General features: G+C 42.0%; 1 protein-coding gene across 2 annotated transcripts; it reads right to left on the bottom strand.

Moving 5' to 3' along the window:
* Positions 1–16,293: 16,293 nt before the first annotated feature.
* Positions 16,294–25,813, bottom strand: LOC117487677 (sterile alpha motif domain-containing protein 3-like). Of its 2 annotated transcripts, none has more exons than XM_034136320.1 (7): positions 25,515–25,813; positions 24,064–24,132; positions 21,439–21,611; positions 19,887–20,909; positions 19,335–19,490; positions 18,524–18,616; positions 16,294–18,069 (listed from the first exon to the last, which is right to left on the bottom strand). In XM_034136320.1, the coding sequence occupies exons 4-7, from the start codon at positions 20,889–20,891 to the stop codon at positions 17,761–17,763; spliced, it is 1,563 nt and encodes a 520-aa protein (XP_033992211.1). In that variant the 5' UTR covers positions 20,892–20,909; positions 21,439–21,611; positions 24,064–24,132; positions 25,515–25,813; the 3' UTR covers positions 16,294–17,760. The 2 variants fall into 2 exon arrangements, with proteins under 2 accessions (XP_033992211.1, XP_033992210.1); XM_034136319.1 differs by having other exon boundaries at positions 21,439–21,590.
* Between the last annotated feature and the right edge of the window lie 200 nt (positions 25,814–26,013).

Raw genomic sequence — 26,013 nt, 5'->3', positions numbered from 1 at the left:
GAGATGGAGTCGACTGAAGTTGTGCTGTTTGTGCTCATGTTATACAGCTTTGTAACTGAGTTAATGCAGCCTGAGCCAGAGCCTGAGCCTGAGCCTACTAGGCCTCCGACACAAATCCGGAGCCGCCACACGTCGAATGCTATAATCGCAAAGCTGCTTCAGCATCAAAGGCAGTTAAAAAGCCTTAAGAAAAGGATTGGACGACGGAAAGCACGCATGATTGCCATGTTTCACCGTAGGATGGCTGATGACGATGAGCGTTTTCACGCCCTAAGAACAGCAATAGCCGCGTTCACACCAAGTACTTTCCTGTACTTAGTTCCGGCACTCAGAGCCCCGGCGCTTTTAACCCCAGGGCACTTAGTACAGATCGCGTTCACACCGGAGTACTTTTCCCTGAGGGAAGATTACGCAAATGAGCCGCTGACGTCACTTCTTCTTCTTCTGCTTTGGCTTTACTGGCAGGCCACAAACCACTTCACGGCGAGTACAGTAGGTGGCGGTATGCACCTTAAAGTTGTTTGCAATCCGCTACAAAACAAGAGAAGAAGAAGAAAAACTTCCCGCGTATACTGTCTGTTGTTTACCTTCCGACCTCAGACATGATGGAGATGGAGTCGACTGAAGTTGTGCTGTTTGTGCTCATGTTATACAGCTTTGTAACTTCGTTAATGCAGCCTGAGCCTGAGCCTGAGCCTACTAGGCGTCCGACACAAATCCGGAGCCGCCACACGTCGAATGCTATAATCGCAAAGCTTCTTCAGCATCAAAGGCAGTTAAAAAGCCTTAGGAAAAGGATTGGCCGACGGAAAGCACACATGCTTGCCATGTTTCACCGTAGGATGGCTGATGACGATGAGCGTTTTCACGCCCTAAGAACAGCAATGGTAAGTTCAGTAAATTATTAATACTATTTAATGTAGGATTTGTGGAGTTATGTAGAGCTAATTTGCGCCTTTGTATGTGTTCCAGATATGCAAATACTACGGGACGCGTCGTGTCCCGCGCTCTCTCTGGGTGAACAATAGAACATCGGCCTGGTGGGAGAACGTGGTGCCAACGTACACCGATGTGCAGTGGATCCAAGATTTCCGAATGTCCAAGCACTCTTTCCAATACCTCTGTAGTCGCCTGGAAGCAACGTTGGGGAGAAGCGACACCAACTTCCGGGAGTGTGTCCCTGTGCCTAAAAAAATCGCCATAGCACTGTGGAAACTTGCGACCAACTCTGAGTACAGGACCATCTCTCATTTGTTTGGAGTCGGCAGATCTACAGTGTGTTACTGTGTGCACGAGTTCTGCTCCTCTGTTGTGAGCATACTCCTTTCTGAGTTCATGCCATGGCCGAACGCTGAGAAGTTAGAGGAGATGGCGTTATTTTTTTAGCGCAGATGGGGTGTGCCACAGTGTGTAGGTGCAGTAGATGGATCACACATCCCCATTCTGAGACCAGAGGAATACCACAACGAGTATTTCAACCGCAAAGGCTGGCACTCGCTCGTCCTGCAGGGTGTTGTGGATGGTAGAGGCCTCTTTTGGAATGTTTTTGTTGGCTTACCAGGTAGCATGCATGATAGCAGAGTGTTAGGCATGTCATCACTGTGTAGTTTTGTGGATAAGGGTGGTCTACTTCCTCATGTAACAAGGAATATTGGTGGACATGATGTGGGTTACTATATCCTTGGTGACTCAGCCTACACCCTGCAAAGATGGCTGATGAAACCTTTCCAAGGAAGGCTCACACCCGAGCAACTTGTGTACAATTACAAAACAAGCCGAGCACGAGTGGTGGTGGAGAACGCTTTTGGCAGACTGAAGGGCAGGTGGCGGTGCTTGATGAAAAGAAACGACTGCAAGATGGACAAGATCAAAATCCAGGTGGCAGCATGTTGCTTATTACATAACCTTTGTGAAAGTAATGATGAGTACAGGGACGAATGGACTGCCTTACCGGCGACCCAGCTTGATGGGCCAGCGCCAGCCATTGCCGAGGCTGGGGGGCAAGACACACGCACAGCCCTTATGAGGCATCTGAACAGCATGTAAATTGTACATTGTAAACAATAAAGCTGATCTTTTGTACAGTGGTTTTGTTTCTCTCTTTTATTTTCCAGTCAAGACAGGTAACATTACAATAGTGTAATAGTTATTGCACTCTCAAGACATAACAGTAAATAGAACAATTTTAAATGTAAATAAAGTGTCAGTTTTACATGTCAGTAAACATTGTCAATATAAAATAAAGTGTCAGTTGTACTATATAATAACAGTAATAACAATATAAAATAAACTGTCCCAGGTGTAGGGATAGTCTCAGCAGCAAACCCACCTTAATTATATATATCTTCCTGAGACCCACTGCATCCGTCTGCCATAAACACTATGGAAACATACATGTTAGTTTTTGCCCATAGTGGACTCCATGTTGTGTTGTGTGAAATGGGGGGGGGAATTAAAAGTTTAGGTCAAATAATATTTAAAATGATATAAATTATCATATTTGTGTATGTGCCGCTGCCATTCCCCCACAAGGTTACAACATTGATGATAAATAAATGACAAATAAAGCTTTGCCAGTTTATAACCGATGAAACATGATGGTATCAGAATAATCACTTGCATGTGATGTATAGCAGGGGTTCCCAACCCCCGGTCCGCGGACCGGTACCGGGCCGCGGAGGTGTTACTGCCGGGCCGCGAAATAGCTGTGAGTTTATCGTAATATTTGGGGAATTATAAAATGTTCGCACCTATGCCACCAGTCACATGCACGAGCATGTTACCGGTGCGCCAAGTAGGAAGAGGAGCGCACAGGAGACAACCGTTTGATTGCAGACTGTTATGTTTATGTGGGGAAATGGTGGTGCATACATTATTTGAGATATATTTCAAACTCGGACTTCATTTTAAGGACATGTCGGCCAGGGGTGTAGAGGGAGTTATTTGTTTAAGCACCGGATTGGCAAAACAGGAGAGTAAACCAGTCTGCCTTGATCTATGAATGAATGTCCGGGACTCTCACGGTATCTGCTGCCCGCAGCTGTTTTATAGAAGGCAGCGGGACGTACTCGGTAAAGAGCTGTGCCTTTTTACGCACCGCCTTCGCTGTGTTTCACTTAATCAGAACAGTTTAAGAGTGACCGCAGGCTGCTACGTGTTAACCACACACACATCTACACACATCGAACTGCCCGATTACTCCCCCTTTTATTAGTTTTATGAAGGAGATGTCCAGTCAGTCACCAAGGCGCATGTGTGTGTGTGTATGTGCTCTGCTCAGCTCAGCTCTGTGTGTTCGGTGTGTTTGTGTCTGTCCGACACCGGCATATATGCGGCTGTTCCCAAAATAAATTAGTTTAATCTTAATCTCGATGTAGTGCTATGCTGACGGGAGTGCACCGGAACGAACGACACTATCATAATATCTTCTGAAAACAAATGCCAGTGACACACACACACACACACACACACACACACACACACACACACACACACACACACACACACACACACACACACACACACACACACACACACACACACACACACACACACACACACACACACACCGGCGACCGGACATCTCCTTCATAATGTGCCTTCTCCTCGTTTCCCCAGCATTCACTGGATTATCCGTAAATCATACAAACAAAACCAAAATGTTGATTTATCTGTTTTCCCGTTTTGGTTTAAAAACTGAATAACGTCGTTTTTTTGGTTTTCCGAAAAACCAAAAAACAACACCGGTTCTTTTTTAAACTTTGTTAATATGTTTTGGATGCATATTGTTCTAGTATTTGTTCAGGCTGTTACATACAATTAGCCTCTGTTGCTACCTGCTGGTGGTGAGTAAATATTCAAATCAGTCCGCGATTTTTTTTTAATGTATCTACCGGTCCTTGGCACAATAAAGGTTGGGAACCCCTGATGTATAGGATGCTACACAGGTCACAAAAGATAAAGTGTCAGGAGAAATAAGCAAGATACAGGATCTGTTTAATCGCCATGTCGGTTTTCTTTATTGCACTCTCAAGACATAACATTAAATAGAACAATTTTAAATGTAAATAAAGTGTCAGTTGTACATGTCAGTAAACATTGTCAATATGTGACCTGCTCTATCGAAATCAGTCGCATTGACCCGAAGACACATTTTGAGTTGTATACACTGTTGGAAAGAGGAGATTCCTAGCGTTCTAATGATATCAGGATTGTTTTTGTACTCCAAATATTAAGCAAAATATGTCACATTATATAATGACTGTCACCGAGTCATCATTTTGAGAAAAAGGCCTTTAAAGTTTCCTCTTCTCTGGAATCCATCGATCTGATTGATTATTAGCGGAGCAAATGATCAAAATAGTCCGGAGGGAAAATATTTCCGTTTGGATTACTGGTCTGGGGGAAGCTCGCGAGTGTGTGTGTGTGTGTGTGTGTTTGTGTATTTTTGTGTTTGTTTCCCGGGGAAAACACTCACGAGAAACACCGGCTGTTGTTATGCTTGCTGTGACGTTAAATTACTCTGTTCTCCGCTTGTAATTATGCCGTTACAAGCTTCATAGTTGTATTTATCATCTAAATTTGCCGAAACAAGTTTAATATTCTGAAAGCCAAGACTTTGTTTATTTGAAATCAGATGAAAACAAACTGTAACGGACCCTGCCGTGTTATCTATGATTACTATATGCCTTACATTCATAATTTCAGCCGGAGGGAGGGGGAGCGGCGCTGCGGAGGAGCAGATTGCGAGTGAGAGGTGCCCGTCATCTTCCCTTTACAAGCTTCACAAATGTATTTATCGTGTGATTTTGGAAATAAAAGTTTCATATTCTGAAAGCCAAGACTTTGTTTATTTAAAATCAAACAAAACACCCGAACCCCGAAAAAATAGTTTTTTACGCCAAATCCACGTTTATTTTTAAATGAGCCGTTGCGACATCTTCCCTTTACAAGCTTCACAAATGTATTTATCGTGTGATTTTGGAAATAAAAGTTTCATATTCTGAAAGCCAAGACTTTGTTTATTTAAAATCAAACAAAACACCCGAACCCCGAAAAAATAGTTTTTTACGCCAAATCCACGTTTATTTTTAAATGAGCCGTTGCGACTTCTGACTGATTTCGATAGAGCGGGTCACATATAAAATAAAGTGTCAGTTGTACTATATAATAACAGTAATGACAATATAAAATAAACTGTCCCAGGTGTAGGGATAGTCTCAGCAACAAACCCACCTTAATTATATATATATATATATATCTTCCTGAGACCCACTGCATCCGTCTGCCATAAACACTATGGAAACATACATGTTAGTTTTGGCCCATAGTGGACTCCATGTTGTGTTGTGTGAAATGGGGGGGGAATTAAAAGTTTAGGTCAAATAATATAAAAAAAGGTTCTAAATTATCATATTTGTGTATGTGCCGCTGCCATTCCCCCACAAGGTTGCAACATTGATGATAAATAAATGACAAATAAAGCTTTGCCAGTTTATAACCGATGAAACATGATGGTATCAGAATAATCACTTATATGTGATGTATAGGATGCTACACAGGTCACAAAAGATAACGTGTCAGGAGAAATAAGCAAGATACAGGATCTGTTTAATCGCCATGTCGGTTTTCTTTATTGCACTCTCAAGACATAACAGTAAATAGAACAATTTTAAATGTAAATAAAGTGTCAGTTGTACATGTCAGTAAACATTGTCAATATAAAATAAAGTGTCAGTTGTACTATATAATAACAGTAATAACAATATAAAATAAACTGTCCCAGGTGTAGGGATAGTCTCAGCAGCATACACACCTTAGTGCAAAGTTGTGTGTCGTGTGTCAGTATTAACAAAAACTATACAAAATAAACTGTCCCAGGTGTAGGCATAGGCTCAGCAGCAGACATTAACAGTGGCAACTAAAGGGAGGAAGACCTGTTGGCTTTCACTAGCTGGGAAAGCACTTCCAGAAACCCATTCTGAAAAGCAGTTTGTCGCTCATCCTGGCGCTGCTCGCGCTGCGCCGACGCTTCCTCCTGGCGCCGCTCGCGCTCCATCTGCTGCTTGAACACTTCTGCCTGGCGCTCCATCATGGTGAGCATCTTGTCCTCCGTTTCCTGGGCCTTGGTGAACAGCACCATCTGATCTCCGTGCATCGACTCATTCACCTCAGCACGCCGGTCCTCCAACGCCTGGACGGTGTCAAAGAAAAGTGCATCCTGTGTCCGCTTTCCTAAGAGGGGAAAATAAGCAAGATACAAGATCTGTTTAGTCGCTATTTTTTTCAAATAGCATAAAATATATATATACACACACTGAGTGTACACAATGGAGGTGTATAGTAGAATATAATATAGGATAAAATAAATATATATATACACACTGTGTGTGTGTGTGTGTGTGTGTGTGTGTGTGTGTGTGTGTGTGTGTGTGTGTGTGTGTGTGTGTGTGTGTGTGTGTGTGTGTGTGTGTGTGTGTGTGTGTGTGTGTGTGTGTGTGTGTGTGTGTGTGTGTGTGTGTGTGTGTGTGTGTGTGTGTGTGTGTGGCTGCCGCTCAAAGTGCCCTTCTTTATTGTTTTGTATTTTTGAAGAGTGCTTCATGTATGCTTGAACTTTGTTTAATGTTGTTGAGGCAGACATTTATACCAGATACAAAGGGAAGTAGGAACGGGAAGCACTTGGGGGAGTAGTAGAAGAGAACAGAGCATTAACAGCAGGATAAAATTGGGTCACTCTGGATTAAACTCATCATTGCATCTGATTGGAAAACATCCAAATGGCAATTGTGATGGTTGCCAACAACCAGAGACAATACATCATGTATTTTTTAGCTGCCCGGATTATAACAGACAAAGACTCATTCTGAAAACTGCACTGGAACAACTCAACATCAAGGACATGGATTTCAAGTCAATATATGAAAGTAAATCAAGAAATGAAGCAAACAAGCTGATCTTCAAATTCCTCAAAAGCACTGGTCTGAGGACAAGGATTTAATATAAACATTTAATAAATCAACAGTAGGTGGCGATATATGCTCCAAGTGGAAGCGATTCGCCATTAAAGAAAAGAAGAAGAAGAAGAATGTTGTTGAGGCAAGTTTTTCTTACCGGAAGTCATGTGACCTCTAGCCCGGATGTTTACAATGTTTGTGAGAGAGTAAAAAGGTGCGAAAATGTGTAAATGCCGGTCTAGGCGAATACGTTTTCACGCTGTTTCATAATTGTACCAAGAAGGAAATAAACATGATTGTGAACATCAGTTCCATGCGTAACGTTCTTTCAAGACAAAGTTACAGTGTGTGTACCTTTGCGTTTGGTTGCTGGTAAGGGAGACGAGCAAGCGCTTTGATCTTCAAGGCAAAGCTCGCTTGTTTCCAATCCCGAGAGTTGATTTTCCTCGCCTGAAACACACGATTAGTGCCATGAGTTAGTGAAGCAAATTACAGAAACACTGCACAGTTATTCACAAGTCAAAACGTTTTCATAGCGGCCGAGAATATCTAGCTAGCTAGATGTTATTAGCCAGCTCGGGGCCAGTGTTAGCCAGTTCAGCCTAGCATGGCTAGCTTGATCTACTGAGCAAATAAAAGTACATCTGAGACCATTATTGTGCAGATTAAAACCCCAGTGCATGTAGTTGATTTTACCTTCGTCGTGGTCGCCCTCTGAATCCGCCGTTTGAGTGGCCTCCCATACCATCGTGCCCGAAATCAAAGCTCGATGCTGTAACGGAGAATGAAGGTCTGTGGCCTAGCAAAGCATCCAAGCGGTCGTACCATTTACTGGTCTTCCGGTCGTTACCACTTTTATTATTCCAGTCTTTAATTTTTTTGTAGTCCTGCCGGAGCTTCTTTATTTTTAGCCGGCATGCCATGGCGCTGTGCAAGATTCCCATCTCAAGCAACTTCTTCGAACAACGATCGAACATCTTCGTGTGGGGTACTGCCCTCAGCAGCATTCCCTGGGTCGCGTCCTCGGCGTAGATCTCCAGAAGCGCAGAAACCTCCTCATCACTCCACCGCTCCGATGACTTCCTGATGTTTGCCATAACTGCTTTCAAAAACAAACTACTCTCCGTCGATGCGCTGGATTTTTGTAGCGAGGAAAAACAATGGCGGCTCTACACAACATTTTCACAGTTGTACGGGGCCTGGTTTGCAATTCGCCCAGCCAATCAGCACTGGGGCAGTTTTTACCCACAGGAAAGTACGATCTCTCAGCGGGCACTACAAATGGGGGTAAAAGTTCCCGAGATTAAGTACGATTTTTGGTGTGAACGCGACATAAGGGGTACTAACGGAACTAAGCGCGAAAAGTACGGTGAAAAGTACTCTGGTGTGAACGCGGCTAATGTGAAGATGTGCGGGCACAAAACCCATTTCAATACCTCTCACCACCATATTCGCATCACAGGCAGACTCAGCACTCAGGGGCAGGGCACCAGCAAGGATGAATGACTGTGAGCCACCACTGTCTCGCAAAACACCGTGACCTGCAGCTGGTCCTCCACCTTTCCTGACAGAGAGACAAAGGCAGTAGAGATGAACGGTTTCAAACACTCATCAGGCCCTTTATTAACAGTGGCCCGTCCACTATGACACACTGCTGTAACCAATCCCACCCCTTCTGGGTGCTTGACATCCGCTGTCTGCTTTCTCCTCCAAGCTGCACAGTCTGCTATGAAATGACCAGGGTCATGACAAAAAAAACAAGACGTTTCTAGCTTGGGACCTGACACTGGAAAACTGGCACAGGGGACATATGGTTCAGGAGCTCTATGACACAAGCCTCGCTGAGGGGAATCACGCTGAAAAAAAAAACTCTTGTGTATAAGTGCAAACTCATCTGCCAGAGTGGCAGCCTGCTGAAGGGTAGTTACTTTTTGCTCGTTCAAATAGACTACCGTACGCTCGGGTACACAGTTTTTAAATTCCTCCAACATCATCAGCTCACACACTGAGGTAATGTCGTCAGCTTTACAAGCTCTACACCACCTGTCAAAGAGGACTTTCTTCTCCCTCGCGAAGTCCACATACGTCTGGCCAGGAGTTTTCTCCAGGCCGCGAAAACGCTGCCTGTAGGCCTCAGGCACAAGCTCATATGCCCTGAGAATAGCACCTTTCACATTCTCATACACCAAACTATCCTCGACAGAAAGAGAAGAGCAGGCCTCCTGAGCCTTGCCGACTAGCTTGCACTGTACAAGTATGGCCAACACATCTTCTGGCCAGCGCAGAGCAGCAGCAATGCGCCAAAATAGGTTTCCACTTCTGAGTCACGAAACACAGGGACCAAAGAAATATGTCTACTCACGTCGAAGGAGGCAGTAGGACCAGAATGTGTAACAGCCGAATCATCCACCCCAGCTGCCTGGAGCTCTAGTTGACGCATCCGGACAGCAGTGTCTGCCTCCAACTTCCTGATCTCCAGCTCCCTCCTGAGCTGAAAATCCCTATCACGCTCCTCCTTCTCCCACTGGAGACGAGCCATACGCACTTTTATTCTGGCATCTAATTTAAAGCCTGTAGGAGAGGACTGGGCAGAAAACAGGTCAAAGTGAGGCATGGTAAAGGGTTTTGCCTGTGCACTAGCACTCTGAATACCAGGAGTATTAACGTGGCCTTCACTAGGAGGTATTGCCGCATCAACCCCGGCCACCGTGCCAGGAGATTCCACTAAAGAAGGCAGACTCAAAACCCCCTGTTCAACTAGTCCAGTTAGCAAAGTAGCCTTGAGTTCACTTTTAACAAGAGCAGAGGAGACAGAAACGTGATAGTGGTCAGCAACTAACCGCAAATCAACCTTCCTACACCAGTCTAGCTGACCCACAGTAGGACTGGGCACAAACTGCTCCAAAACAAAAACCATCCTTAGGAACGGCTACTTACAATAAAAAAAAATGTATAACAAACTTCCCCAGATCCTGCCTACCAAAAACGTACCTAACTATCTTCTGGAGCGTGCCGGGCTCGAGGCGACTTTAAAGGCAAACATCAGCGGCCGAAACCCTGAAACGCCTGCCCCCAACAGGGACTACGGCCCCGGCCCCACGGGAACGCATAGGATTAACGCAAACGCAATCGCCAAAAAGCTTCCGTCCACACGCAATATACACCGGATAGTGTCTGCCCACACGAGACAGCTCCGTTTAGATCCAACCGCTGGAAAAGCTGCAGTACATATGCCGAGCCTGTACGTGGCGCTGTAACTTCCTCCACAAAAAGCAGCGAGTATAACATCCCCCCCGGATGTGTAAGGCACAAACAAACAAACAAACACACAAGGTAGAAGATGGCTGATATTTGTGCAAGAAAGGAGGTCTTTTCGTGGACTGATGATGAGGTAGAACTTCTACTTAGGGTCACATTAGACTACAAAACTTCCAAAATACAGGAGAATGTTGACTGGGAGTCCTGCAAGTTGAAGTATAGCGATATATAGACGACTTATTTCAGGCGCAGTATCCGAGGACTGACACGGGGAAGTATTTCCCTCACGTCGGGGGCGCCATTACAAAGGCCCAGCTTGCCGCCAAGCTAAAACAAATCTGCATAAAGTACAGGCATGCGGTGGACACTAGTCTGCCACAAAAGCAGCGAACAAGACTTCCCGCCCATAGTTACCCTTCTGTTTATTCTCCGCTGTGGCTTTTTTTCTCCCTCCCCGAGGCAAGCGTTTGCTCCCGCTGCAAACGCTTGCCCTCCCCGTCGAGGCAAGCACTGTAATTCTCTCCGGTTAGTCCACCAGCAGATGACAAACACCCACCTCTCCGCCTCTTCCAAGAAACGAGGGGACCGTGCGGCAGAGTTTCAGTTTCAGTTACTTTCGCCGGTCAAGATGTCCGTTAAAATCTTCCGGACAAAATTAGAAAAGTGCCGGTCAAAGGTCTTCTTTGTTATTTATTGAGCTTTAAAACAAATGAATAACGACTATATAATAAAACACGGAGGACTGAGATCTCTTTTTCTCCCCCTCTTCTGACAGCTAAGCAGCTGATCAGAGCACGGCTCACCTCTCCTGCAGGGGGGCGTGGTCAGCAGAATCAGACCCGCAAACAGCACATAGAGCGAAATGAGGCATGGCTAAAATGCATGATCTGTTTGGTATTTTGAAAACAGAAACGTATAAATATACCTTATATAGGTATGGCCCTACAATATATCATTTAAATATAGCATGATAGATCCACTTTAACACAGTAACCTTCCAAAAAAAAAATACAGTCTGTCTTTTATGTAGTCCTAACGGTCAATGTAAGCCGTAAGCACTCTCCTCACTCTCTTTCCCTCCCCCTCATTACAGTCAGTGAAATACCTATTGCTCTGTGTGGGAGGCTGTAAATCCCTTTCACCTTGAATTGTTCCCAACACAGATTGATCATCCACAGCCTCCTTACTGGCCTCACAAAAATTGTGGAGGACAAAGCAGGAGTAAATGACATGGGGCAGGTCAACCAAGTTTATGTCCATAGGCCTTCTAAGTGCAGCAAATCTGGCCTTGAGGCGACCAAAAGCACACTCAATGACCATACGTGCCCTACACAAAGATAGCCCAAAGTACTGTTCCTGAACTGTGGAGCCACCGGTTGCATATTCCTTCATCAGGTACGGCAGCAGCGGGTAGGCAGGATCACCAAGAAGATAAATTGGTATGGCCTCCTCCTCGTCCACAATCTGTTTTCTCAGAGCAGGGATCTTTCCAGTTTTCAAGTACATGTTTAGCTTTGAGTTAGCAAAGACCCGTGCATCATGCACACTCCCAGGCCACTTTACCACGACATCCATGAATCGGTACTTGTAATCACAGACGGCCTGTACATTAAGGGAATGTTTGCCTTTCCTGTTGATGTAGTCAGTGGGGTTGGTAGATGGCTGCTTGATTTCGATGTGGGTTCCGTCCACTGCTCCTAAACATTGTGGCATGTGATGAGCATGATCGAAGCCCTCAACCAGATCCGCGGTCTCGGGCTCAGTAAAAGGCAGCTTGATATATTTTGGACCCAGGTGGATTGAGATCGCTCTGCATGTCTGCCTAATAATGACGGACAAAGCCTGGCGCGAAACACCGAAGGCGTTAGCAGTCTTCCGCATCCTTCCCCCATCGCTCAGGTAATACAGTATGAAGTAAAAAGATATGATTCTACACTGTATTGAAGTAAACATGTATTATTTTGAATTGTATTTTAGTGAACATGTATTGTTTGAACTGTTTTATGTAATCACAACGGTTTTGGGTAATTATATATAGAAAGGATATTCTTACTTTCAAACTCACTGAATCCAGAGATTCTGTTTCACTTGGCCTTTTTCACCCCTAAAAGCCAGATGTTGTTTTTAAGTCGTTAAAGACATCGTTAAATAGGTGAAGAAAAGTTTAAATGTCTGAAGGAGGATAGTTTATGTGAAAAAACCCCATGGGAAGGGAATGTAGAGTAGATAGGGTGGAGATAGAGGTTGACTTTTGACCTTAGAGAACTTTGGAATTTCAAGTTGGTGAAGAACTATTGAACCCGGCCAGAAGGGAATCCAGCCAGTCAGGACACTTGGGGGAGGTGATCAGCTTACACAGCTCCTCCTCACGGACTCTCTGATTCGCTTGGGAGGAAAATGGGAAGGAAGAGTCGACTGATCTCCGCCCCAAAAATAGATATGAATACTGATGTTTTTGAGTGTAAAAATGCTTCTGGTTTGGTGAGTTGGTTGGTCCCGATGTCTGTGTCCGCATCGCATCACAAACCTGAAGTCACTTTCATCTCGTTTGATGAGTTGGTTTGATCCCGTCACATTTATCTGCATCGCATCACAAACCTGAAGCCCAGAGTACTCGAGTACTCTGTATAACTTGTATATGTGTTTGGTTTCCTACCAGAAGTAAACTCAGATAATTTGTTATAACTGATTCCGGTGTTTTCAATTCCTTTCTTAATTTAATAGAGATCCAGCCTCATCCAACGAACGGCGCGTAGCAGAGGTGTTCTGCTCTAACAAGTATTAACGCAACCCTTTTCAGTGCCCTCATGTTTGTTGTTTGCCTTTCGATATATGGGCACAGTTCTTCGGTCAGGGCGACGACAGAGGCTCTGGACATGCGGAAGTTCTCCCTCCATTGCTCATCCACGACAACGCCATTGACAAAATTGTCCCACCAACTGCTGCTTCTGCCCGGTCTTACCCAAAACCTTCTCCTGGTTGCCCTTCTGGTTATTCCCCGCGGTAGTCTTAGCAACATGTAGGTCATGTTCTCCATGTCCTGTTGTTGCTGATGGATGAGCTCCTGTAGATGTTGCACAAAGAACTGTAGCATGGTCAGTAGCGTCTGGAGCACGATAGCAACCCTGCGATCCGCCATTGTTGTTGTTGTTGTTAACGAAACACATCAGCAATGACGCGGAGAGGCGGGGCTATTGCGTCGTCATTATCAGAAAATGACCGTATAGAGGCTACCACACGGAGCCGTTGGACCCCCCAGAGCGCTCCGTTCCCAGATCTATCCACCTTTGGACCCGTTGTCGTTTGCAGGGTCCGTTTCTATCATTTCGTTACGGCGTCGTGTGGCAAAAAGGGCTATACGCAAGAGAAATATGCGGATACAACCCGTTTTCGTTCCCGTGGGGCCGGGGCCTAAATCCCCACCCAGGATTACCCCGAAAATATAAAAGGCAAAATAATAAATGAGTGCCTGAAGGAAGGACTGATTCAGCCCAGCTAGACTCCCCTATCTAAACTGAGGAAGCCGTCAAACAGTAAGATACTTCACAGCCAATGCTACACTTATATACACTACTGCTCACCACCAAACACAATCACACTAAACACATTTTTTTTTACAAGCAATGATGCATTACTTTGTGCCTTTTTTTTATCTCTGATAAATCTGAAATGATTTAATTCAATTCTCATTTGCCTCTTTTTAAGATGCATCACTATAAATCGTGGGTTACCACTGCAGAAATAATGATAACAAATTATAGAGAATGTGATTGGTATACTTTTGGAATGAGGGCAATTATTGTCTGTACAGTGCTAAATCCTTTGCAAAGCAATTTTTTTGTTTTACAAATTATTTGTTTATCCGTCCTTAAATGCTTATGTGCTATTAATTTGTCAAACAGTAAAGGCTATTACACACTAAAGACTTGACAAGTGCTTTATAAAACACGGATCTTTTAACACAAGTCATCACAATATGCATCAACAACAAACAATCAAATACTCACTCTTTGTCTCAAATCCCGGACGAGCCCCCATGTTACGTTCCCTACTGGGCTAGGGGAACCAGAGGGAAGTAACACAGGGTTCTTACACCTTTTCCAAAGTCAAATTCAAGCACTTTTCAAGCATTTTCAAGCTTTTCAAGCATCTTACAGCTGTTGTAAATTACATATGTATATACTGAAGTAAAAAGATATGATTCTACACTGTATTGAAGTAAACATGTATTATTTTGAATTATATTTTAGTGAACATGTATTGTTTGAACTGTTTTAAGTAATCACAACTGTTATAGGTAATCACAACGGTTTTGGGTAATCATATATATAGAAATGATATTCTTACTTTCAAACTCACTGACCCAGAGATTCTGTGTCACACACACACATTGGCCTTTTCACCCCTAAAAACAGATGTTGGTTTTAAAGTCATTAAAGACATCATTACACCGCTCCTTTTTACCCCTCCACAACAGATGTTGTTTTTAAAGTCGTTAAAGACCTCCTTAAATATGTGGAGAAAGGTTTAAATGTCTGAAAAAGGATAGTTTATGTGAAAAACTCTCATGGAAAAGGAATGGAGTTAAGATTGGGACGGAGATAAGAATTGACTTTTGACCTTGTGAAACTTTGGAATGTCACGTTCTGGTCGGAACTCTGATTCGCTGTATTGAACCCGACCAGGAGTGAATCCAACCAGTAAAAACACTTGGGGGAGGTGAGCAGCTTACACAGCTCCTCCTCACGGACTCTCTAATTCGCTTTGGAGTAAAAGGGGAAGGGAAAGAGTCAACACATCTCCGCCCCAAAATATGGATATGTATACTGTTGTTTTTGAGTGTAAAATGCTTCTGGTTTGCTGAGTGGCCGGTCCCGACACCTTTGTCCGCATCGCATCACAAACCTGAAGTCCGGAGTACTCTGTATAACTTGTATATGTGTTTGGTTTCCTACCAGAAGTAAACTCAGATAATTGTTATAACTTTTGATTCCGGTGTTTTCAATTCCTTTCTTTATTTTAATAGAGATTTCAGCCTCATCCAACGAACGGCGCGTAGCAGAGGGGGTGGCTATCAGCCACCACAATAGGTGTTCTGCTCCAACAATACTCATACCAGAGTTCCCGTTAGCCGGTAATTACCGGACTATGACCGGTAGAATATCCTGAAGACCGGCAAATCTAAATCTCTCCGGTCAAAATGTCCGGTCAAAATAATTTCCCCTTTAGCGCAATACCGCTTCAGTTGCGCCACTTATGTGACAGACAAGAAGAGTATGTGACAGACAAGAATAGTCAATTCTAATGTCTAACACTTAATGTGGAGAAAGAGATGTCCTGTATGAAATCCAACTAACTGAATTTCTTTAAAAATGTTAAGGAACCTCCGGTGGCTGCAGAATCACCCTCCGATGGCACCATCGATGAAACCTGGACCAGCAGCCCTGAGCTCTTTGATGCTGAGTCAAGGCCCTGCACTCCCTTGGCAGAATCCACCATCTGTGGAACAGAGTCCACACCGGCACCGCTCGGAGAGGGGCCAAGCAGCACACCCAGTCACTCAAGCACCCCAAGGCCTCTGGTGAAGCGCACCAGGCGGATGCTGGATGAGTCCGCCAGTGGGGCGCCAGGCAAGATGATATCCTATGTTGGTACGCTCCTGTAACAATTAACTGGCAAGGGTCAACTTAATGACGAAATCGCGGTCCATTCAAAAGTCTACGAAAACAGACTGCGGCGGTTGACATGTGATATGCTGCCAATCTTCCTGCATGAGGTGAAAAAGAGCTATTTCAAGTGTTTAATGGAACAGACCCATGGAGATGAAACCTTTAGACAGTTTGCGCACTTGTAAATATGTGGCTAATTATTTGTACAGACAGTTCACTGATTTGTAATGTACATTTGTTTTTACAGACAGTTGTGGCAAACTTCTTTTTTTTTATTGTATTGCACACTAATGACTATTTTTATTGTTTTGTATTGGCTGTACATAATAAATAAACTACTTTTTACCGCTACTGCAAAATGCAAAACTTTATTTCGTACCTTCATACTACACTCAAAAAAATAATTTCTTGGACTTACTTAATAAAGTTATGTCAACAAATTCCACGAAACTGAGTTGAGTAGATTATAATTAAATATTACTAGTAAGAAGAATATAACTGACTTATGTTGAGCCAACGCGACCGTGTTAATTAACTTCAACAATACCCGGTCACCCTGGATTTAATTAATAGCTCTGTGTCCAGCTAACTTAACTGAGCAATATTAAGTCAACACAGTGCAGTTTCTTTAGACATACTTGATTTTTTTGATTAATGCCAACATAAAGATATTATATAATGCTAACTTAACTCACCTATATTCATGTTACTTAAAAGTAAGAACTGCTATACTCAACTGTATTTAGTAAGATCAACTTAACTTTAATTTGTAGTTCAAACTTAAATCATTTTGGAAACTACTGCATTCCGTGTTACTTAACTGGTATTCATTGCTATAATGGAAGTCATTTTAAGTTCACTTACTAAACCAGACTATGTCAACAAATTCCACGAAGTGTAGTTAAGTAAATTCAAATTAACTGACTTAAGGTTCAGTGAAAAAAATACATTTATTTCACATGAAACGCGATATAACCACATAGGCAACCAGGTTTACCAAGTTTAAAATCATGGAAACCCATAAAGACTTCTTTGTATCACACCTTATCAACAAACAAAAGGTTGAAGTTGCACAACATTTAGCTAGCAACAAAAATGTTCAAAAGAGCACCATGTTTTAACCACATAGCCCAAACTGAAACTAAACATTGCATGTAAGTCGTCACATAAATAGAAAAGTAAACTACAAAATGTGTAAAACGTTTATAAATGTCTCTTGTCATCAACTGTTGCTATGGAGATAATGAAAACCGGAACAATAGTTTTCTAGATTATTGTTTTGGTTTTATAGCATATTTTCTGTTTGGTGTTGTCTAATTCTTAATTCTGTCTAAATCCAAAAAAATTCAGCAAGCCAGCTCTGATCGACTCTCAATTCCCTCCACGTTTATCATTAAGCAGGCGACGAAGCACCTGGCCCCCAAAGTTAGCGACCAGCTGGAGAGGAAAACTAAACATCCAGCAGCCGAGGAGCGAGATAACCTTCAACAGTATTGAGACCAAAACAGAGCTAAAGGATGAGTAAATATTGGAAACACACTTGTCAGAACAGACATTTCCAGGCTAATGTTGCTCTTAGCTGGATACGGTAGTATATTATTGACCTGGTAAATATACATAATTAGTTTGCTATCACCTTAATAGAAAAAGTTGCACAACATTTAGCTAGCAACAACAATTTTCAAAAGAGCACCATGTTTTAACCACATAGCCCAAACTGCAACTTGTACGTATAAACTGTACGACATTAATCATTTGTAACATTCCTATTCAGTAACATTCCATAGATAAAATTCCCTCCGAAATATTTGGATAAAACCCCTGCTCCAAGATATCCAACGTGCCGTTTCAAGGCGTTCCACTTGTAGTGTTCAAGTAGTTCATTCAAACAGTTTGTTTTTCAGCACTTGAGCCTTTGACGACAGGTGGCGAACATCCATTTCCATCAGGATCTTTTGAAGAACCTCAAACGTGCATCTCAGGTTTTTTGGATAGCTCAAGTCCAATGCATATGTGAGTCCAAATAAAATTGCCAGTGCGTTCGCAATGTTTTGAAGATCGTTCAGCACTTCCACACCTTCAATTACAATCCCCACATCTGCGAGGGAATCCGTTGGCTCTGCACCTTCCTTCTTTATGGCGAAGATTCCCAAGACCATCTGATCTACACTCTGGTCAGTCTCAACATCCTAAAAGGCAGAAAAAATAGACCATCAGCCAGACTTACACACACACACACGGGAAAAAAGCAACACTCTTGCTAAGTAACATATATAGAGCTCCCAGATAAGCATACCTACAAGCTACATTGGGTGTAGCTTTTCTAGTTGTTGACGGTATCTGCTAGGGGCTTGTGGGTATTTAGTTAACCATGGATATGAAAATGGTTTTACAAAACTTTAAAATTTGAGAAACTCAACAGTTCCATTTATGAATTATACATTCAAGCAACGGTCTACAAACTGCTGTTGATAGTTTGAAAAGGGAATTGTACTATGCATGCATATGGGTTATTTTCTGATTGCTCTTTCAAACCTGTGGTGCCATTAGTTTGTTTAAAACCAGCTCAAAAAAGTACGAAATAAATCACTTTTTTTGTTTCCAGAGGGTAATAATGTGGAAAGCAGAGGCACAAATACTTACGAGGTACTCTCTAATCAGGCTTTCGGGGTCTTCATTAAGGTACACAATTAGTGCTTTTATAACGCAGGCTCTCCTTGTCTCGATGGCGTCATTCTGTAACAAAGGAAATGCATAAGTGGGAGAATAGTATTTTTACATTGTGCAGCATTTAACACTAGATGCATTAATGCACAAGCAAACTATCCTGTTCTTTTTTACATGCAACTTCATACAATTTTTTACATTTACAGGCAGTGTCTAAGTGCATTTTATTATGAAGGGGGACGAATGTGCATTCAACTGGAGTACAAGTTATAATACCACAAGAAGCACCTGTAATGCAAGTGTTTGGTTATTACTAGGTAGTGAGTTGTACTTTAAAAGTATTTATGTTATAATCCAAGACACTGTATTTATTTAACTGGGAACTAAGCATTATGATCATCTTAGAAATATGTTTCAGTATAAGCATTTTTTCACTACCATCATATGCAGCACAGTAAATCAAATTATTGCAATTCAAAAAAGCCAAACTTCTGCGAATTTGCATTCATGAAACACTATGTATTACTACATTCCACAGAAAAGGTACACAAATATGCAAATCTCTTTAGATGAAAATACAATTAATTTATTCATTTTCATTTTGAAAATGACTTGATCAAGTACATTTTAAACTTTGTGGGAACATGACTTAAAATGTCTTCCATCAGCCACACGTCTCAAATATTTTACTGCATGCTTAAGTAATACAACTGCACAATAAATACAATAAAATTAATTTAAACAAAACAAATATTTCTAATAACCAGGCATTTGTTAGATAACACACCTTGTCGTATTCTGCCATGATATTCCTTATTTTCTGCCCAGCGGCACCACCTTTTTTCTGGAAAATCCTTAACAGCTTGGAGGAGTGATGATCTAGCTGCTGCATGAACTTAGATCTCAGTGGGACAGTGGTGATGCGAGCAAACTCTGCTTCCACCTACAAACATTTAATAAAGACAAACACATAAATCAAATCAACACATTTTCTTGTTGGCTGCAGCACCACAGTAAAAGTTAATGGAATAATTCAGCCATGACATTTTTCTTTTTACTTCCTGATGATTTTTTTGTCAAAGCATTGTAAGAATGAAAATATAGAATAATTATTTTTCTCAAAGCTATCATTTAACATGAAAGTTAGGTTAATTTCTTAGTATGATTCTGTAGTCAGGTTCCAATGACAAACATAATAAGTGTATGTGGCCAGTCTTGACGCATTTGCCCTAATGTTTTCTGGCAAACTGCATCACATGTACATTGGTAAAATGCTTCTTTAAATTGAACCCCCTTGCAAAATATAATAATTAAGTTATCAACAAAATATATGACTGACCTCACGCTCAGAAAAGAGAGCCGGCCACCTTCTTTTGAATTCGGCAATGAATGGCTTGTCTTCAATCACCTCATGACGCCTATAGGCAAATGTCCTCTCCATTTTATCCTTCACCACCTGTTGGTTATTGTTCTTATGTACCTCGGACAGTAGTGCCAGCCTCTCTTCCTCTAGGCTCCGTTTGGTTTGTCCTGTTGGATAGTCTGGATAGTAGTTTACCTCCGCTCTTTTAGGTTTCTTCACTTGATTGCGAGATGTGCGTTGATCATCCTGTTGACGCTTTAAAGAATTGACAGTCAGCTCTGAACATCCAATGTTGCGCAGCTTAGTGCGGTAGTTTCCCATCTTGAATTTTAAACTGATCTTCCAACCATAAAAGCCAGTAACAGAGCCTTGCTCCCTTAAACATGGGTGCTTTTTCACAAGTGCTTCAGCTACCGAATCAAATTCAGCACTTGAGGGATATGCTTTATATTTCACAATCTGTGATGCCAAAGTTTCAAGAATATCTGACTTCATTCTTGGATTAGGACTGAAGAGGGTACCATTACTTTGAAAGTCACTATTGGCACGCTGGAGTTGGATCTCGACATCATAGACAAACTCCGGCACAGGAAAGGCGTTTGGCCATGGCTCACTTCTGAGGGATGATGTTGACGAAGAATCAGAAGATAAGGGAAGATCAGTGTCCACAGATGAGATTGAATTGATCTCATCCTGGCTGGATGTCCGTGCAGAGAAGCCAGGACTGCTTGTAGATAAGGCACTTGGGGGGTAAATTACTTTGATTTTCCCCTTGTTTTGAATGTCTGAGGTGGAGGTAAGGTTTATAAACTCATCAAAATCAAGGTCCTTGTATTGCAGTCTAAAGTCTCCAAACACCTCACATTGTCTCTTAATCTCACTTTGAAGTTCCTCAACAGAGCTTGGTATTCCCAAAGGCAGGGTTACTTTTGCAGAGTCATTTTCTCCTAGGATGATGCAAAGCACTGCAGAAGTGGCCATACTTGTCAACAGGTTACTCTAAAGAAAAGACAGAAGAAGATATATATTTTTTAAACAGTAGGTAATACAATTCGAGGCAGATCCAGTCATCATCAGTGGAGGTATCATAGGCATTGAAAGCACTGGGTTAGTGTGATGGAAGTATTCTTTAAACTTTAGTAACATATTTAATTATGTGTTGTGTAAATATTTATATTTGAATGACTCTTGCACATGTGTAGTTATAAAGCCATAGTAAACATTAAGGCAGCATTATCATTTTTGGCAGTTCAATTAAACTGCAGACCGATTTGAATTGTCGGCAGTTTCAAATTTATATTGCAAATGTTACAAAATGCAACTTGACTTGATTAACTAGCATGCATAGATTTAGTTAGGGTACGCCAGCATCCGTGTAGAGTTGTGTTTTATTATTTCTGTTAACCTAACCTCACTTGTTTCTGACTCCAAACCCCAGATGTTTTTAATTGATATTCTGTGTCTTATTTTACCCACATTCCCATGAAGACATTCAGTCAAAGTCAAATAAAAATTAAAGGATAATTACCTGACATGTGTATGTATCTTTTAAGGGTGACCATTCGGAGGGTTCCACACTTGTAGTCACTCAGGGGATAGTTGTCGGTCAGTTCACTTAACTCTGCCAACACAATCTCTCTGGCTGAAGATGACTGGAGCTCAAATGCTCCGTAGTGCTCCCTGTACCATGAAGACAATTTTCTGCATATAAAGATCAATGTGTTTTTCAATATACACATTTGAAGTATTTCTGCAAATTCAGGCAGTCCACCTACTGATCCATGCACAAGAAGCATTCCAATTCTATATTCAATGCCATTGCTAGAGACAATGTGTGCTAGCGTGACTGTTGTGAGGTTAGTGTATTTCTGACTTAGTTGAAGTGCTATGTCTTCTTTCATGATATCTAATGGAATTGTTGAGACGTTTGACACGTCAAAGGCTGACCTCTCATTACTCCTTGTGTGCATGTGATAGCCAATCATCAGCTGGTGCTTATTTGCCAGAGACAGTGTAATGTTCTTGAAACACTTTGTGTGTCTTACAACCTGTTTGAAATAACTGTGCTTGGCCTCAAAACGCATAGTCCAAAACATCACAATGCGGGCCGAACAGCTTAATCATTTCTGGGTAATGCTCCAAAAAGTGATGTTTTGGCAAGAGTCGCTGATCTGGAAATACTTCTTGGTATCTCTGTCTGTGCTCTGAGATTTTAAACTCTAAATATGCCACAGACTCCTCACAGTGGATAGGTGCAACAACAAGCTCTACAATATGTTTCAAGTCTAGAATCACTTTCCAAGCTGGTTCGTCTTCAGGGATCAACTGCCCAATCATAAACGGCAATAACCTCAATAAACACCAATTTTCGTGCGCGTTGCCACCAATTCTTTTGTTTCGGACAAAATTAACTGGGACCAAATGAGGTCGGTTTTTTTTGTCCCCCCACTTGTATGGAAAGTTTTTGATGCTCTTATTGAGGTTTTCAAGCGTAACAAACTTTTTGGAAATAAGCACACCAAGGCACAGTGCAAGCTCTACTGGGACTATGCCCTCAAAAAGATCATGGACAACATCAGGAGGATACCCTGATGTGACACTGAAATGGGCAAGTCTTTCTGTGAAAATACACGCTTTTTTTACACCAAAAAAGCTACCTCCTTTTGCCTGTGCAGTATCAATATGGACTTGATGAAGCTCCTTGTTTCTTGGGGTAAATGCACCCGATTTCACTTCTTTAACCTGAGTTTCTGCTCGCTGAGCTGTACAAAACCTACAAGCATATGGGCCCGAGAAACTTTCCACAAATCCGGCTATTCCATGTGCTGCAAGGTTGTCTGACACTACACACTGAAGTGTCCCTTTCACAAATGTACCCAGTTGTGAGACAAAAACACCCTGCCGCTCCAATGTAACAAGGTCTTGGAGTAATGGTTCAAATACTTTGCAATAGCCAAAGGTCTTCACGTCATCACTTCTACATAAAAGAGCCAGGTATATTGAGGTCAAAGAGGAATGGCTGCCAGGAGGCAAATTTCCCAAAATCCAATAGACAGCACAGAGTTTGTGTGTTTTACGTGAAGTACCGAGTGGGTTGCAGACTTCAAAGTCATCTACGTATAGACAGATGGAGATTCTCAGTTCCCCCCCTGCCAGAAAATCATTGTTCTTGAAGTACTGGCCATCTTCAAAAGATTTATAATGAAGGTGGTCATTCACTACCTGTTGTTCTCTTCTCTTTTCAACAACCTTGCTAAGCACATCATTTTGATGAAGTAGCTGATGTAAAACCTTTAGCAAAGGGACATACTGAAAACTTCTTTTAGTCTTTGCATCAAGTATGTACTGAACTGGATCAACAATATTGAAATGATCCTTGTAGTATTGCTTCCTCTTAAAAGCAGTGGCTAAAGGTCCTTCCTTTTGTAAAGCTTTTGACAGAGGGTTGGACGTACAAAGTGTACAGCCTAACTCATTAATGAGCAATTGGTCAACTTGCAAGTTATGGTTACTGAAGAAATCAGCTAGAATGTTGTTGGATACTGGCACCAGAGAAGAACTAATCAAATAGTGCAACTCGTTTAGCAGCTCATCAATGGCAGAGCCTGGTACATGGAAACAGTTTTCAAGTTTTAATAAAACAAATGCCAGTTTCTGTTCTATAACTTTATGCAAGTTCTCTGACGTTTGGACCAATGCACCAACCTCAAGCTCATCATCGTGAAGTATCTCATCACTCTCTGTCAAGCATGTATCTCCCAAAGTACAACTCAATGAATCTGCCCTTCCATTTTCCACAATTCCAGCTTTGAAATTGTTCAGTGTATGCGTCTTGTGCTTTCTGTTCTTGTGTGATTGATATGTTCCGTAAATATTTGTTGAAAAGGAACAACTTTCAAACACACAACAGATGGTTTCGTGTCTTTTGAGATGGTTGTTAACATGAACGAAAAACTCTCTCAATGAGACAATGCCACTACAAGAACAATGATGGCAGGTAAATGTTGTTACATTTACAGATTTTTGTGACGTTTGATCAAAATGTGATCTGGATAGATGACTTCGAAGGGCATTCCACGTTTTAAATGTGCATGGGCATTTAGAATATGTGCATGGATAAGGTTGTCTGCGGCCAAAGTGGCCATGTATTAACCTGTAGTGCTTCAATAGCTGAAATCTTGAGGTTTCCTCTGCACCACAGTCTTTACACTTCCACATGTAACTGAAAATGAAACAAACAAAAATATTAAACAAAAAATGACAGAGTATAGATCAGTGATGCAAACACAGGTATGGTGAAAAAAAGAGAGAACTATTCGAAGCAGAGAAAAAACAGCGTAATATACCATCTGACAAAGGCCTGTGCTATAATGCTTCAATGAACTGGCTATTCTTTATAATATACTCAGATCAATAGGAGACAGAGATGTTAAGTTATAAATCAAGATTTTTCATTTTGGATATTTTACAAATCACTCCCCTTTTAAACTATATTCTTGTTATTTTTAACAACTTTTTTGTTACTGTCATATAGTATTTTATACCTGTTTTTCATTTAGTCTCTAATGTCTCATTAATAACTATAATGATCATATCAAGGTGTGCCTTAACCTCACTGAGCTGAGGTTATTTGAGCCTCTCAGGAGAGAGCTCTCTTCCACCTGGTTGTAGAGAAGCTCTTTAAATTCGTTAGCATAGCTAGCTAACCAGATGCTAATAACAACAGATCGCCACTGTGCTTACAACTAAAGACACAGCCACGCAAACACTGCGGCATGTGTACGGCTCCTTATGGGTACTGCAATATTTGAAGAGCTGGAGCGGCTTTCCGGTGCTCTCCGTCAGCACTCCTTTCAGACATATACCACGTGAAGACACGTTACGCTCGTGTTGTGTTCAAGGAACCTGTCCTTGGTCAGGAAAAACAGGCACTCGCTTGTTTAATTATTTTGCGGTCTAGATTTCTCCTTTTTTTAAGTACGAAGTTGTTGACGGACCCCCCCCCCCCCCCCCAAAAAACGAAAACTCTTCGGTTCTCCACGAATTACACAAGTCACCCAAATCAGCGTTAAAAAAGCGGGAGGCGCCGAAAAGCACTAATTTGCATCACTGAGCCCCGCTCCCTCTCTCACTCTCGCTCGCCCAACCACTAACGTAGCTGGTTTACGTTAGCAAGCTAGCTCTCACACTGTAACATTAGTGCTATCACACAGTCTGTTCTTTATCTGCAAGCTTCTGTCTTCCCCCGCCACAGGCATCTCAGTTGCCGCCGGTTAATAGCCGGTCCTGCTCACTGACAGTCAAACACATATCCCTAAACCCGACCAACAGCCATCTTCGCGCCACTTTCACAATATTAAATTAACATTTCACAACACACAAGTCAGTAATTTATAATTCAATTTAAAACTGTTTGGTTGCTACTGTGATATATTCCTGCTGGCTAGCATTAAGTTAGTTAGTTAGCTTTCCAGCTAGCCAACCTTAGCTGCCATATGCGAAAATATTGCAGATATTTCTGCGAGTTACAACACTCTCAATTTCACATTCTAACCGCATGTTTATAAACCAACTTAAAATGTTGCATAGGAAAAACATACTCACTCATATTCATTTGGATGTCGCTCAGGTCTCTGCCATTGCTTCTTCAGCTTCTCCTGTCCTTCCTCACCGCGAAAAAGCCCACGTCACAATCATATCCCTCATGTGAGCCTCTGCGCATGCGCCACAGGCGATTTACACAGCTGTGTTGCGTTGGAGATAATTGAGCAGCATATGTGGCTTCAACAGGTATCCATTTTAAGAAAACCCTACTTAAATCAACTAGGTTTAAACAGCAAACTCAGATATATCAATTAAATTGGGTAAAGATGCATTCATTAGATTCAACAACTCACAGAGTTCACTTTTTTGAGTGTACAGCCATTAGAGAATGAGGATACAATTAGCTATACTACAATAAAAGTCAGATACATCATGATACATCATTTGCCTGTCAGTGTTCAATCAATCAACAACTTTATTAATCCCGCAACGGGCAATTGGTTATGAGCAGCAGCTTATGTCATGTACACAGGCAGGAACATACAAGAAGAAAACACAC

Source organism: Trematomus bernacchii, unplaced genomic scaffold (assembly GCF_902827165.1).
Source record: "Trematomus bernacchii unplaced genomic scaffold, fTreBer1.1, whole genome shotgun sequence".
Taxonomy (NCBI): domain Eukaryota; kingdom Metazoa; phylum Chordata; class Actinopteri; order Perciformes; family Nototheniidae; genus Trematomus; species Trematomus bernacchii.
Note: the sequence above shows the minus strand (reverse complement) of the source record. Positions and strands in the feature narration are given on the sequence as shown.